At 36.1% G+C, this 14053-nt stretch overlaps 1 protein-coding gene across 1 annotated transcript in view; it reads left to right on the top strand.

The window, feature by feature from the left end:
- Positions 1-14053, top strand: part of CLSTN2 (calsyntenin 2) — an 827610-nt gene that overhangs the window by 801436 nt on the left and 12121 nt on the right. Inside the window, exons 12-13 of the mRNA XM_063442469.1 lie at positions 84-304; positions 6082-6252. Of these exons, the coding sequence (XP_063298539.1) occupies positions 84-304; positions 6082-6252 (392 nt within the window). The remainder of the gene's footprint in view (positions 1-83; positions 305-6081; positions 6253-14053) is intronic.

Genomic DNA, 14053 nt, shown 5'->3' with positions numbered 1-14053 from the left:
GCAGGAACATCATTAGCATTTAAAAGAAAACACAGAACATTTTCCACTTACGAAGTATTATAACTTGATGTTATATATTCCAGATGTTTTGGAGAAGATGTGTGCATTACAATCCCAGATATAGAAGCATATATCCTGGTTTTGCAAGCAAACGAACCGAAGATAACAGTCAGTGGTATGGATCACTTTGCACGTCCTGCTTCTGAATTTGAGACTGCAAACGGTGTCATTTTGCTGCCAGATATTAAAATTATCAGTACAGTCACCAAAATGGAAAAGCGATTGGATAAGAGCCTCGGCAAGTGTAAGTCAATTTCATTTTAATTTTTTTTGACTTTATCTAGTTCTGCGGCTTGCAACATGTACTTCAGCTTAACAATTATTGCCTTACTGTGTGAATCTGTATAGTCTCATCAACAGTGTATTTCGAAAGGCAGTGATTACCACTTGAGATAAATATATGAGGATTTAGATACGGAGTTCATCTCATTAAATGCGTCATATCAATGTATCTCTAATCTTTATTTCTGTAATAAATAAGGATTGCTTCACTTAGAAAATTCACACAGTATTTTGTAACATTACCATTTTGTGTTATTAGAAACTGCAAATATTATAATGTAATGTAGCCTGACAGTCTACAGATTTTCGCTTGTAGCTTAAAATAAACACTTCTAAGATTATTCACTAAACTGTGAATTGAAGAGAATGGACAAAACTATTTTCTAGGTCAGTTCTTATCAATTCCTATTTAGCGAATATCAGTTAAAGAGTTTATCTAATCAGCATAACCACTACAGCTCATCATTGTGGTTATGGTGCAAACAGTCATTGGGACCTTCTTCCCAAACTGTGTCAAGTTGATTTTTCACTGGTTTGTTAAAAACTATAACTAACCCAGGGGGATAAAGTCCAATCTCTCTCCTGCAGTTATCCTGCAGGTGCTTTATTTAAATATATAAGGTGGTTGACATGCCCCACTTCAAAAAGTATGCCCCCACCAGAAATAATGACCTACACCAACAAGGTAGGTCATGCCCCTTGGTGGGAGCACAGAGCGGACCTATACCAGGTCCTCCCTGTATGTTACTAGCAACGGGACTGGACAGCAAGAGTTGACATGTAAGAATTTATAAGTCTGTGGGATAGGCCAGTTGCTATTTCTCAGTAGGGACTATATATGATGTAGCCTGTTTCTGTAGAATAGTGGTGCACTGTTTATTAGTATTGAAAGTGTGGGTTGTCTTTTTATGAAAGAGGCTATCTTCTCTTGTCTTTTTATGTACGTGAAAACCATGTAAGAATGTCCTTATTTTAGATGTTTATATCAACCTATTTACTTTACAGTTATTTAACCTCCCTGGCGGTATTCCCGAGCGTGACTCTGGGTTAATTTTCGCTGCTAGAAGCGGTAACCCTGAGTCACGCTCGGGGTAGATAAGATTTACTTACCTCCGCCGCGATCCGCTTCGGGAGGACTGCCTCACAGCCCAGGCAGCCCTCCCATGGCAAATCAGGCCCCCGGGGGCCATGTGATCGCTCTCAAAGAGCGATCACATGGCCCTTTATAGCTGGCTGTGGATCTGCCAGCAGGGGGACTGTTTGAAATATCAGACAGTCCCCCTGCTGGTGGGAAGTATAAAAAAAAAAGACAAGTGTAAAAATAAATTAAATATATTTATATATATATATATATAATATGTATATATATTATATATATAATAGATGTACATATATATATATATATTATATATAAATATGTATAAATAAAATAATAAAATAAATAAATAAAATATTGAAACAAAATTTAATATAAATTATATATGCATATGTAATTTCATTCTAACTGTATTTTGTTATTAATATATATATATATCGGTAACAAAATACACTTAGAATGACATTCTATATATATCTATATATATATATATAAAATACAAATAAGCGCAAATATATATATATATAGATAAATACATATAATTACATAAAAGATTACATTAGTATACACGTAGAATTTAAATACCTATAAATGCATATATATTAAAATTCTACATGTATATTTAAATAATCTTTTAACGTAATTATGTGATTTGATTAATTAAAATTTGATTGACATGCCTGACATGGGGGCGGAACTGGGCGGGTAATTCAAATGCAAAAAAATGGTACCGCTTTTGGTACAAAATTCCTGACATAATCATACCGCCAGGGAGGTTAAAGGAAAAATGTAGTCAAGTAAACCATGCCATCTCAATGAATGGCCAGGCTGCAGTGGTCATTTAGTTTTAAACCTGCAATGTAAAACATCTCTAATGACTTCCTGACAGCTGCTAGAGGCATTTCCTTTTCCAGACAGAGTAAAACTTGGTTTGGGTATCAAATGCTGCTGATTTTAGATTTTGAATCGAGAAATATGGCATTTAACCCCTTAAGGACCAAACTTCTGGAATAAAAGGGAATCATGACATGTCACACATGTCATGTGTCCTTAAGGGGTTAAAGGACCACTATTGGCACCCAGACCACTTCAGCTCAATGAAGTGGTCCTGGTGCCAGGTCCATCTAGGGTTAACCCTACAGCTGTTAACATAGACCTTTCAGAGAAACTGCTATGTTTACACTAGGGTTAATACAGCCTCTAGTGGCTGTCTCAGTGACAGCCACAAGAGCCGCTTCTGCGCTTCTCACTGTGATATTCACAGTGAGAAGACGCTGCCGTCCATAGGAAAGCATTAAGAAATGCTTTCATATGGACTGATTGAATGTGCGCGCATGCGCATTCGGCGGATGACACCGAAAGAGGGAGGAGAGTCCCCAGCACCAAGGGAGCCTGGCGCTGGAGAATGGTAAGAGTTTAACCCCTTAACCCCTCTTGAGCCCGGCGGGAAGGGGGCCATGAGGGTGGGGGGGACCTATTAACACTACAGTGCCAGGAAAACAAATTTGTTTTCCTGGCACTATAGAGGTACTTTAAATGTGCATGGATACCTCTATTAAAAATAATGGATTGGAGGAGATCGCAAATACGTCAGCAAGTATACTGACATCTTTGAAGGAGTAGCTGGAAGCCAGAGAAAATGAGTCCCAGTATTGGAAACAAGGTGAGTAATATTCATTTAACTTCAATTTTTAAACTCAAAAAGGTATAGACAGAAGTGGGTGGAAAGACAGAAACCTTAAATCCCGAAATAGTCTAAAGGAAAATCTCAAAGCCCACAAATATCATGCATGCACATACTGATTATAAATTGCATCCAAAGCAGACGGAAACAATATGAGCATCAATGTATTAAATGCCTGTGTTTCTCTTAGGAGTAAAATATACAAAAACCTCAATGGATAGAAGGATCTCTGTGGGTTTATATAAAGCAGTTATTATGGAGTATTGACATGGGAAGTGCAGATTGAATCCAAAAATAGCTGGAAAATTGCTGAATTAGATTTTTTCCCCAGCTATTAATCAGTTATTTCTAGCCTAAAACGTGCAAACTTTTTTGTAAGTTATGCATGTTTCCCCATAAGTGGAGTTATGTACATTTACTGCAGGTGTATACTATTTATAGCAAGAGATACTATAAGCACTGAAGCAATTTTAGCTTAATTAAGTGGTTTTGGTGTATAGGTCATGCTCCTGCAGTCTTACTGTTCAATCCTGTGTGAGTCACAGCCAGGGGAAGTGTGGCTACATAAACAGAAACAAAGGTGATTTAATTCCCAAATGGCAGGGAATTGAGTAGTTAAACTGCAGAGACACGATAAACTAAAACTACTTCATTAGGCTAAAGTTGTTTTGGTGCTTAGACTATCAGTTTAAGACCTAAAAGTGCTTGTGTATTTAAATATAAATATATTTTATATTTATTGTACAAACATAAATATGTTCCAAAGATAAAACATATAAATATATACATAGTAATAGGGAAGGCGTGCCACATTATGCCCTCTGGAGTTTCTGATCATTTGTACATCATGTAAATAGTGGGATGTAAACAATACATTGTTAAACATTAATTAAACATGTGGATTATTAGTTTCCCCCCAGAAGGCACAAGTGCTCAGCTTATTTATATTTCATTTTTATGTTTCAAATGATTACTTTTTTTTAGGTTAACGTACAGAGAAAGTTCCTTATTTGCAAAACAAATTTTAATCTATATTTGGATCTGCACAAGGGATGGGGCAAAACCTCTACACAAAACAAAATAAAAAAAATTAAAAAATGAAGGAAACACTTTCTGCTGTAAGTGAATTCTACTGAGAAATGATGTGTTCCTGCCAATTTTTTGGTTAAATATAGAATAAATAAAATGAAGCAAGCATGGCGTCTTTGCTAAGATGTGGGAACAAAGCAGACCAAGCAGACACAATTCATAATTGTGTTAAAATAAAGCAGTTTTGCTATTTGTAATTAGATATTTTTATGTTTCTACTGTTGTCCATAATAGAAAAAAATGCCTAACATGTTTTGTATTTCGGGCTCTTTGCAAATATGCCTATGTGAAAAGGAAGAATGGGTAAAGTTGATTTTAGCTGTTTGAGTTATAAATAAATTAGAGCTAAATTGCCTGAAATTGGACATTTGTTGATTAAATAACACGTTATCCAATACACTTCTTGAAAAATATAAAGTTTCATAGTTGTTTGGTTTAAAAAAAAGACAAAAGTTCATCAAGTCCAACCATGAAGCCTATTCTTTTATGCTGTTGATCCAAGCAATATCCAATTTGCACAAAAATGGGAAATAAAATCCATCTGGACTCCATAATGGCAATCAGATTTCTCCTTGTATCAACAACATGTTTACATAGATATCAACTATATCCTTGAATATTCTGTTTATGAAAAAAGCATCCAAGCCTTTAAAAAAAAAAAAAAAAAAAAATCTTCTATAGAATCTGATAAGTTAGCCCAATATTTTAATCCGTATTAAAAATGTCCATTTGAGGCTTTTGAAATTCGAAGGAAATTCAAAGTGAATTTCTAAGGTAAGGCCAAGACAACCGAACTACAAAAAATCTTCACGTCAGATAAGCGTCTATTCCGGCTACCTTGTCCTAAAATGTTAAATTCACTGTGAGTTCTCACTTTAGGGAATAATCACGTAAAATGTTATTCTTTTTAGGTGAACTTGTTAATATTTCTATTAATTTACTGTTGATTATGCACATATTGATGAATATGTTACTTATGTTATTTTGTTACTTATATGATAACTATTTTAATATGTAAAATATATATATATTTTGATTATGGCCTATATTTTACATTTCAAGCATTAATATTAATAAAAAGACTCTACTTGCTGAGTAGTACACTGCACAACTCTCAACTCCCTTGATTTAATGTTATAATTAACGGTATTTATATAGCGCCAGCATATTCCGTAGCGCATTACAATATTATCAAAGGGGGAGTTTAACAATAAATGAGACAATTACAAAAACTTTCAGAAACAATAGGTTGAAGAGGGCCCAGCTCAAACAAGCTTACAGTCTATAGGAGGTGGGGCGTAAAACACAACAGTACAGGAGGTAGCAATCAAACAAGGTGGAGTGAAGCAGAGCTGGAGGAGAGAATAGAGTGCTGCCCTTTCGGAGAGAGCAAGGGACAGGTATGTGAGGTAGAGGTTACTCTGGGAGGCCATAAGCTTTCCTAATGAGATGGGTTTTGATTGGTAACTTTGTGTCCCACTTTTGAGGATGCCCCGGACAAAACCCCATAAAGCACTCTTCATCAGTACATATGTATTAGCAGTTGTTAGCACTCCAAAATGCAGGGCAGCCAATCAGGGATGTCAAAGTCCAAGATAACAAGATTTCTCTGCTTTTCGTTGTCTTTTTTCTAGTGTCCTCATCAAATACTTAACTTTTATTTGATTCCAGGAAAAAAAACACATCGCAAGAGAAGAAAAGGTGATAAAGTGCCAGCAGGCGGCATCAAGGAAGCATAACATATTTAACGCCAAAAGTGGCTCTTAGTCATAACCTGTCTGCTTATAAATAAGTGCCACTTTAGGTGTGAAACTTGTTTAAAATGTATGCATATAAAGCCCAAATTTCCAAATGCTTTTTCTATTTTCAGCTCCTAATCCAGTGGTTGTAGAGGAGACATTGCATCACCTGGATTTCTGTGATATCATGGTAAATGGAGAGGAACTGAATACTAAACAAGAATGTCTGGAGCTCGATCGAAGTGCTCTGCAAGGCAAAAATCTGGATGCTACAAATTCAACTAAGGGATATTCAATATATGGTATGGAATGCACACAGTCCCTGAAAACAATAAACAAAATACTCCCAAAGTAAAGCAGAAAGTCAATGTGTTACAGTTATAATTAGTTGTGTCATTTTTTAATTTAAATTGCCAAAAATGTTTTTTATGTAGCATAGTCATCACATCAGCAAATGCTTCAGTTGTGTTTACTAAAGTAAATACAAACAACTAATTAATGAACAGACGACTATCCCCTTTTAATGAGATGAGTTGATTTAATTCAGGACCTCATGCCTATGTCAATAAATATAGTAAAGTGTCCCTTATTGCAAAGAATTATGAATTTCGAATAGAATCAAATTGTAATGTTTTCCTTCAATAGATAAATATGTGTTTTGTTTTATTTAATTTAAATAATAAGAGTTTATTGGGCTTGTGTTGAATCAAAACAAGTCAGAAATTGAATGAAGTCACAATACTCCTATTATGTTTCTTACTCTTTAACCCCTTAACCCCTTAAGGACCGGCCTGTTTTTGCAATGTTTGTACGTTAAGGACCAGAGCAGTTTTAACACTTTTGTGGTGTTTGTGTTTAGCTGTAATTTTCCGCTCTCTCATTTACGGTTCCCATACAAGTTATATATTGTTTTTTTCAGGACAAAAGAGGCTTTCTTTACATACCATTATTTGTATTATGTCATATATTGTATTTAAAAAAAAAAATATGGTGAAAAACAACAATAACAAAGCTAATCCAAGTATTAATATAGGAACACTATAGAGGACCAATAGATATATAATTTGTCACCATCTTTGTGTATGTATATATTTTGGTTTTGTTTTGTTTGTTTTTCCTTAAAAAAAAAAAAAAAAAATATATGGTGAAAATGTAAAAAAAAAACATGTTTTTGGACTTTTACTTGAAACATCTTTTACTTATCTACAAAAGCTAATGAAAAAAACTGCTAAATAGATTCAAAATTTTGTCCCGAGTTTAAAAACACCCAGTGTTTACATGCTTTATTGCTTTTTTTTGCAAGTTATAGGCCTATAAATACAAGTAGGAAATTGCTGTTTCAATATATATATATTTTAAATGTATCAATAGTGACATTGTAACACCGTTATCTGTCATAAATTCCCGAAACATACCTAACATGTACATATTTTTTTTAAAGTAGACAACCCAGGGTATTCAAAATTGGGTATGTCCAGTTTTTTTTAGTAGCCACCTAGTCACAAACACTGGCCAAAGTTAGCATTTATATTTGTTTGTGTGTTAAAAATGCAAAAAACGGGGGCGGGGCCAAGCCAGCATGGCGGCAGGACGCATCTCGGAGGAGCTCCTCCACCAATATGCCAAAAAAGGCAGTTTACAACCAAATATTAATCGACCCAAGTTACCTGCCTTAGCTACAAAGCGAGAAGGGGGCCGGCGACCCGAGGTACCTGTCCTGCTACACTCGTGGGAAACGCGGCCCGGCGGATGCCGGGCGGGGGAAACGGCCGATCCCCCGCTTCGGAGAAACCGAGCTGCAGATAAGAATAGACCTATGCCCCGTAACCCCCCCCCTTGGACCGGAGGGGGTGATCCCGGTCCCCCCTCACAGGGCAGCGCAACCCCAGCAATCAAGCTCCCGACTACGGGTGCACCCAGCGGAGGCCATGCCAAGATGGCGGATACCTCATGGCTCCCAGCACCTAACTCAGGGCTCGATGACATACTCGTCCGGCTAGACAAGAGATTCATGGAATTCTGGCGGAGACTAGAAAGTATGATGAGTGTGTCTACCGCTGTGCAGACAGCTACTCCCTCACACCAAGTGTGCCTCCCACCGCGAAAGCCTGCAACTCCACCTAGAAGGGGCCACCCCACACGTCGTCTGCACAAACGGCGGGCACAGCCCAAGCGACGGACATCCAGAAGGCCCCACACGAGGAGGATGACACAGAGATCAGCATTATCTCAAACCCGGTGGACAACTGCAATCCAGCACTATCACCAGACACCCACTGGACTTACCCTGCAAAGCTCCCCAGGGCGAGGGCCCCAGAAAAAGTGAGACAGACCACAGGAATCCAAGGGAACAGAAACACCGCTAATGGCGGTCAGCCGTGGCGTACATCACAATGCCCTCAAAACACAGCGTCAAGCAATTGGAGCCCGGCGGGGCCTTTCACCCCAAAGAGCTGCGGACGGACTTAAGCATCTACCTGCCGACAGCCTCCCGTCCCTGGGTATCGGCTGACGAAATTCTTTTATTATACCAGCCCCCATCCTGGCGGATGGAGTGGGACTTAATCTGTGTATAGGCCAATATAACTGGATGGACACATAACGATATTCTTGCCGGCTCTCTTATTATCATAGCACACATAATTCTTTGTTTATCAGGATGCTTGCACTCGGCGTGTCACCATTAGCCCACTGTCGACCGGCTCTAAGCTACAAGACGGTGCTGCATTGTTACTGTTATTTGTAATCTAAAGTGGCAGTTAATCACTTGCACCTAGCCTAAGTAATTAACACCGATGCTCTTTCCTTAATAGTCTCTCTCTGCCTCCTGACCCTCATAGCAGGGCTCTGACCAGTAGTAACAAGCATGTCATAGCTCCCAGAGGTTTCTGCCCTGGTATTGTTTATTGTTTGTATTGTTTGCCTTTTCTAACTTAATTCTCACCATGTCTACGACTTTGCATAGCTACGTAGTTATCCCACAACAATTCTGCCAGATATGTAATGCTCAACCTGTACTCTACACTATACAAAAAAAAAAAAAAATTGTGCAGTATACTCAAATGCCATGTAACTGATTTGTCTTGTTTAAACAATCTGCCTTGCCAGTGCTGTTGTGGCATTGGGAAAATGTCTGTTAATCTCATGCACACATAAATTAAGAATTAAAAAAAAAACAAAAAAAAAAAAAACGCTAACTTTGGCCGGTGTTTGTGACTAAGTGGCTACTAAAAAAGGCTGAACATACCCCATTTGCAATACCTTGGGTTGTCTTCTTTTGCAAATGGTATGCCATCATGGGGCTAATTCTCATTCCTTGGCTACCATACGCTCTCAAAGGCAACCTAACCAATCCGACAAATTTCAATAAAAAAAAAAGTAAAATCAAGCCTTATATTTGACCCTGTAACTTTCACAAACACTATAAAACCTCTACATGTGGGGTACTGTTATACTCAGGAGACTTCACTGAACACAAATATTAGTGTATCAGAACAGTAAAATGTATCACAGCAATAATATCCTCAGTGAAAGTGCTGTTTGTGTGTGAAAAATGCAAAAAACTTCAGTTTCACTGACAATATCATCGCTGTGATATGTTTTACTGTTTTGAAACACTAATATTTGTGTTCAGCGAAGTCTCCCGAGTAAAACAGTACCCCCATGTAGAGGTTTTAGGGTGTCATAGAAAGTTACAGGGTTAAACACAGTGCTAGCAAATTAAATTATCTGGACTTTCGGCCTGAGTTGGCAGGCAGGTCCCTCAAATTGCAATCATTAAAATTACTTAATTAGGTAAAAATATTACATCAATACGCACGTAGAATTTTGATATATATACATATTTATATATTTGACGTCTACGTGTATATTTATGAAATTATTTATGTAATTATGTATATGGACATATGTATATTTCGTATTATTTTTATTTATTTATTTATACATAGATATATATATCATTACATTCTAAGTGTATTTTGATATAAATATATATATATCAATATCAAAATACTGTTAGAATAAAATTGCATATATATATATATATATATATTTAATTATTAAAAAATATTTTTCTTTTTTGTTATTTATTTTTATTAACATATTATTTGTATTTTATAATAATATATACCATATATATAGTAATTATATATATTGTATATATTCGTGTGTAATTTAAATATAAGTGTATTTTTATATTAATATACGTATATATAAATATAAAAATACACTTATTATGACATTATATATATGATACATATACATATATTATATATAGATATATATATATATATATATATATATATATATATATATATATAAATATATCTATACATATTATTATTTTTTTACACTGATTGCTTTATTTTTTAACTTTATTTTTGATTTTTCACTTGCAGAGAGACTGCCTGTCAGCACAGACAGTCCCCCTGCAGGCAGACACATGGACACCTATTTCGGTCATGTGATCGAGTGATCACATGGCCGCAGGGTCCTGATCTGCCGAGGGGGGACTGCCTGGGCAGACAGGCAGTCCCCCTGGACCGGGAGGAGCACTGATCGCCGCCGTGGGACCGACGGCGATCAGGTAAGTAGCCCCAGACCGTTATGACGGTTCAGGACCGTCAGCGGTCCAAACGCACGTTTTACCGCTGACGATCCTGAACTGTCAGCGGTCCTGAAGGGGTTAAGACCGCAGCCAAATGTACAAGTTGTGATCCAAAAAAAACGTAACAAAACCTGCCATTTGCGCTATATGTCTGTCCAACCGTAATTCACCTCTTTCATATTAAATGCAACCCCCCTTATTATATATCATTTTATTCAGGGGAAACAGGGATTTCATTTAATATCAAATATTTAGCTATGAAACATAATTTAATATGAAAAAAATGTAAAAAAAATGGGAGAAAATAAGAAATTTTTAATTTCTTTTAGTTCTACATGACATTTTAACTGTGAATGTCAAAATACTGTTTGCTTTTACTGCAATACAATACACATATTTGTATACAGAGATGTCTCACATGTAAAACAGTACCCCCTATGTACAGGTTTTATGGTGTTTTGGGAAGTTACAGGGTCAAATATAGCGTGTTACATATTTCAGTTTTTTCACATTGAAATTCGCCAGATTGGTTACGTTGCCTTTGAGACTATATGGTAGCCCAGGAATAAGAATTACCCCCATGATGGCATACCATTTGCAAAAGTAGACACTCCATTTGCAATACCTTGGGTTATGTTCAGTCATTTTTAGTAGCCACTTGGTCACAAACACTGGCCAAAGTTAGTGTTAATATTTGAAAATGCAAAAAACTAATTTGAACGCAAATTTTGGCCAGTGTTTGTGACTAAGTGGCTACTAAAAAAAACTGAACATACACTATTTGCAATACCCTGGGTTATCTACTATTGCAAATGGTAAGCCATCATGGGGATAATTTTAATTCCTGGGCTACCATGCGGTCTCAAAGGCAACCTGGCGAATTTTAATGTGAAAAAACTGAAACGCAAACCTTATATTTGACTCTGTAACTTTTGAAAACACCGTAAAACCTGTACATGAGGGGTACTGTTATACTCAGGAGACTTCGCTGAACACAAATATTAGTGTTTCAAAACAGTAAAACGTATCACAACAATTATATCGTCAGTGTAAGTGCCATTTGTGTGTGAAAAATGCAAAAAATGTCACTGTCACTGACGATATCGTCGTTGTAATATATTTTACTATTTTGAAACACTAATATTTGTGTTCAGCGAAGTCTTCCGAGTAAAACAGTACCCCCCATGTACAGGTTTTATGGTGTCTTGGAAAGTTACAGGGTTAAATATAGTGCTAGAAAATGTAATTCCCTGAACTTTCGGCCTGGGTTGTCAGGCAGGTCCTGCAAATTGTAATTAATAAAATGACCTAATTATGTAAAATTATTACATAAATATATATGTATGTATGTGTATATATATATGTATATAATTTGTTTTATTATTTGTATTTATATATATAGGTATATATATAGTGATATATACGTATATACTTATGTATATAGATTTATATATTATTTCGTTCTACATGTATTTTGATATCAATATATATATACATTTTAAAATACAGTTAGAATGAAATTACGCATGTTTATATATTTTTTATCTATTTATTTTTTATTGTTTTTTTATTTTATTTTTTAACGTATTTATATATTTATGTATTTTTTATTATATATAAATATATATATATATAATGAAATATATATATATTTAATCAATATCATTGTACGTGTATTTTGATATTAATATATACATATATAATTATGTATATATTAATATTAAAATACATGTAGACAGTGTATGTATATTTATGTGTATGTGTGTATATGTTTATCTATATACTTAGATCATATATATATGATCTAAGTATATATTATCTTATTTTTACACTGTTTTAACTTTTTTATTTTATTTTCAGGCACCTGTCATTACAGGCACTCCCCCTGCTGGCAATGCCGTCCATGTGATCGCGGGGTCCTCGCAAGGACCTCGCGATCACATGGCCCTGGGGGGCCAAAGAGGACGGAGGGGGACTCCCTGGGCTCCCAGGTAAGTCCCCCATACCACGATCGCCGGTGTGGGATTGCCAGCGACACGGTAAGTAGAAAAGATCGCAGGGTGTTCTATGCCGCCCTGCGGCGTTTAGAGCCACCAAAATGGGGACGGCATAGAACGCCCTGCGGTCTTAAGGGGTTAATGAAACACTCTAAGTACCAAAACACATTTATCTTAATGAAACAGCTATAGTGTATAGAGCATGGTACTGAAGTCGCATTGCTCATTCCTCTGCCATTTAGGCGCTAAATCACTTTTTTAATGCAGCACAAGTCACACCTCCCCCAGCCGAGACTCACACAGCTATTATGAAAATATGGTTTCATAATACACTGACAGCACAGTGTGTTTACTTTAGATGTTTGTATACACACGAGGCTCCAGCATGAGTTATAATTGATTTGTAGCTGAAAACCTAAAGAGTTTAGTTAAAGGAACACTTTAAACACCAAAACAACTTTAGCTAAATAGAGGGGTTTTAATGTATAGATTATGCCCGTGCAGTTTTACTGAATTTGTGATACTATAGTGTTCCTTTTACCTAATATGTATTCCTGATACATTCCTAGCCCTCCTCTGTATGGAGATCTTCTCCTCAGGCTATTGAACATGTGCAACAAAACGCTGCACTGCGCCAATCAGCATCCCCTCATAGAGATGCATTGAATCAATACACAATACACTAATACACAAAAATAAGTCGTGCGCTAAAACTCCCACTACTCCTGGGCAGCAGCAATGACCATAGTACACATCAGCCCCAATACGTACAATAAAATAAACAAAGGAAAAAAGTTACTTGTGCATTATTCCAAATCCCTCTGTCTATTTATATAAATGGCTGTTTTTAGTTCCACTCTAATAGCCATTAGATGTAAGCCCACCTGCCACGTCAAGGCAAACCTCTTAGGTGTAACCTCTACACAGTGTTTTCAGAGCTAAAGCAGCAGGAATCTACTATACACATCCAAACCCCTAAATTAAGTTGTGGTTCTAGTAATTATATTGTCCCTTTAATTATCTGCTATTTAGAAGTGAAGTATCTTTGTTTCTACATTCCTAGTCAATTATCCTTGCATGTGACGTACACTGTCTCCCTACATATTTCCTGTAAAGAGAGATCTAATGATTAAGTGTCCTTTATTGCACAGTATGTTTAATTTAGAATTTCTTATTTCTTGCTCTGTTAATAAGTGATTAAGTTCCTAAATGGCAGAATAATGAGCGGTGGAACTGCATGGTCATGCTCTACACATTATACCTATTACATTAAGCTAAACATGTTTTGGTACTTACAGTGTCCCATTAATGAGTAAGAAACATAATAGGAGTCTCCAAAGTAAAATAAAACAAGCTTCATCAGTTCATAAAGGAAGACCAATGACCACTATGTTTTTTTTATTTAGAAGAAGTAAAGTTACAAGATGAATAGTGTGATCTGTGGTTAAAAGTATCTCTACAGATATTGCTAGACATTATATATATGACGGTTTCCTT

Source organism: Pelobates fuscus, chromosome 2, assembly GCF_036172605.1.
Source record: "Pelobates fuscus isolate aPelFus1 chromosome 2, aPelFus1.pri, whole genome shotgun sequence".
Taxonomy (NCBI): Eukaryota; Metazoa; Chordata; class Amphibia; order Anura; family Pelobatidae; genus Pelobates; species Pelobates fuscus.
This window is presented reverse-complemented; position numbering and strand designations above follow the sequence as displayed.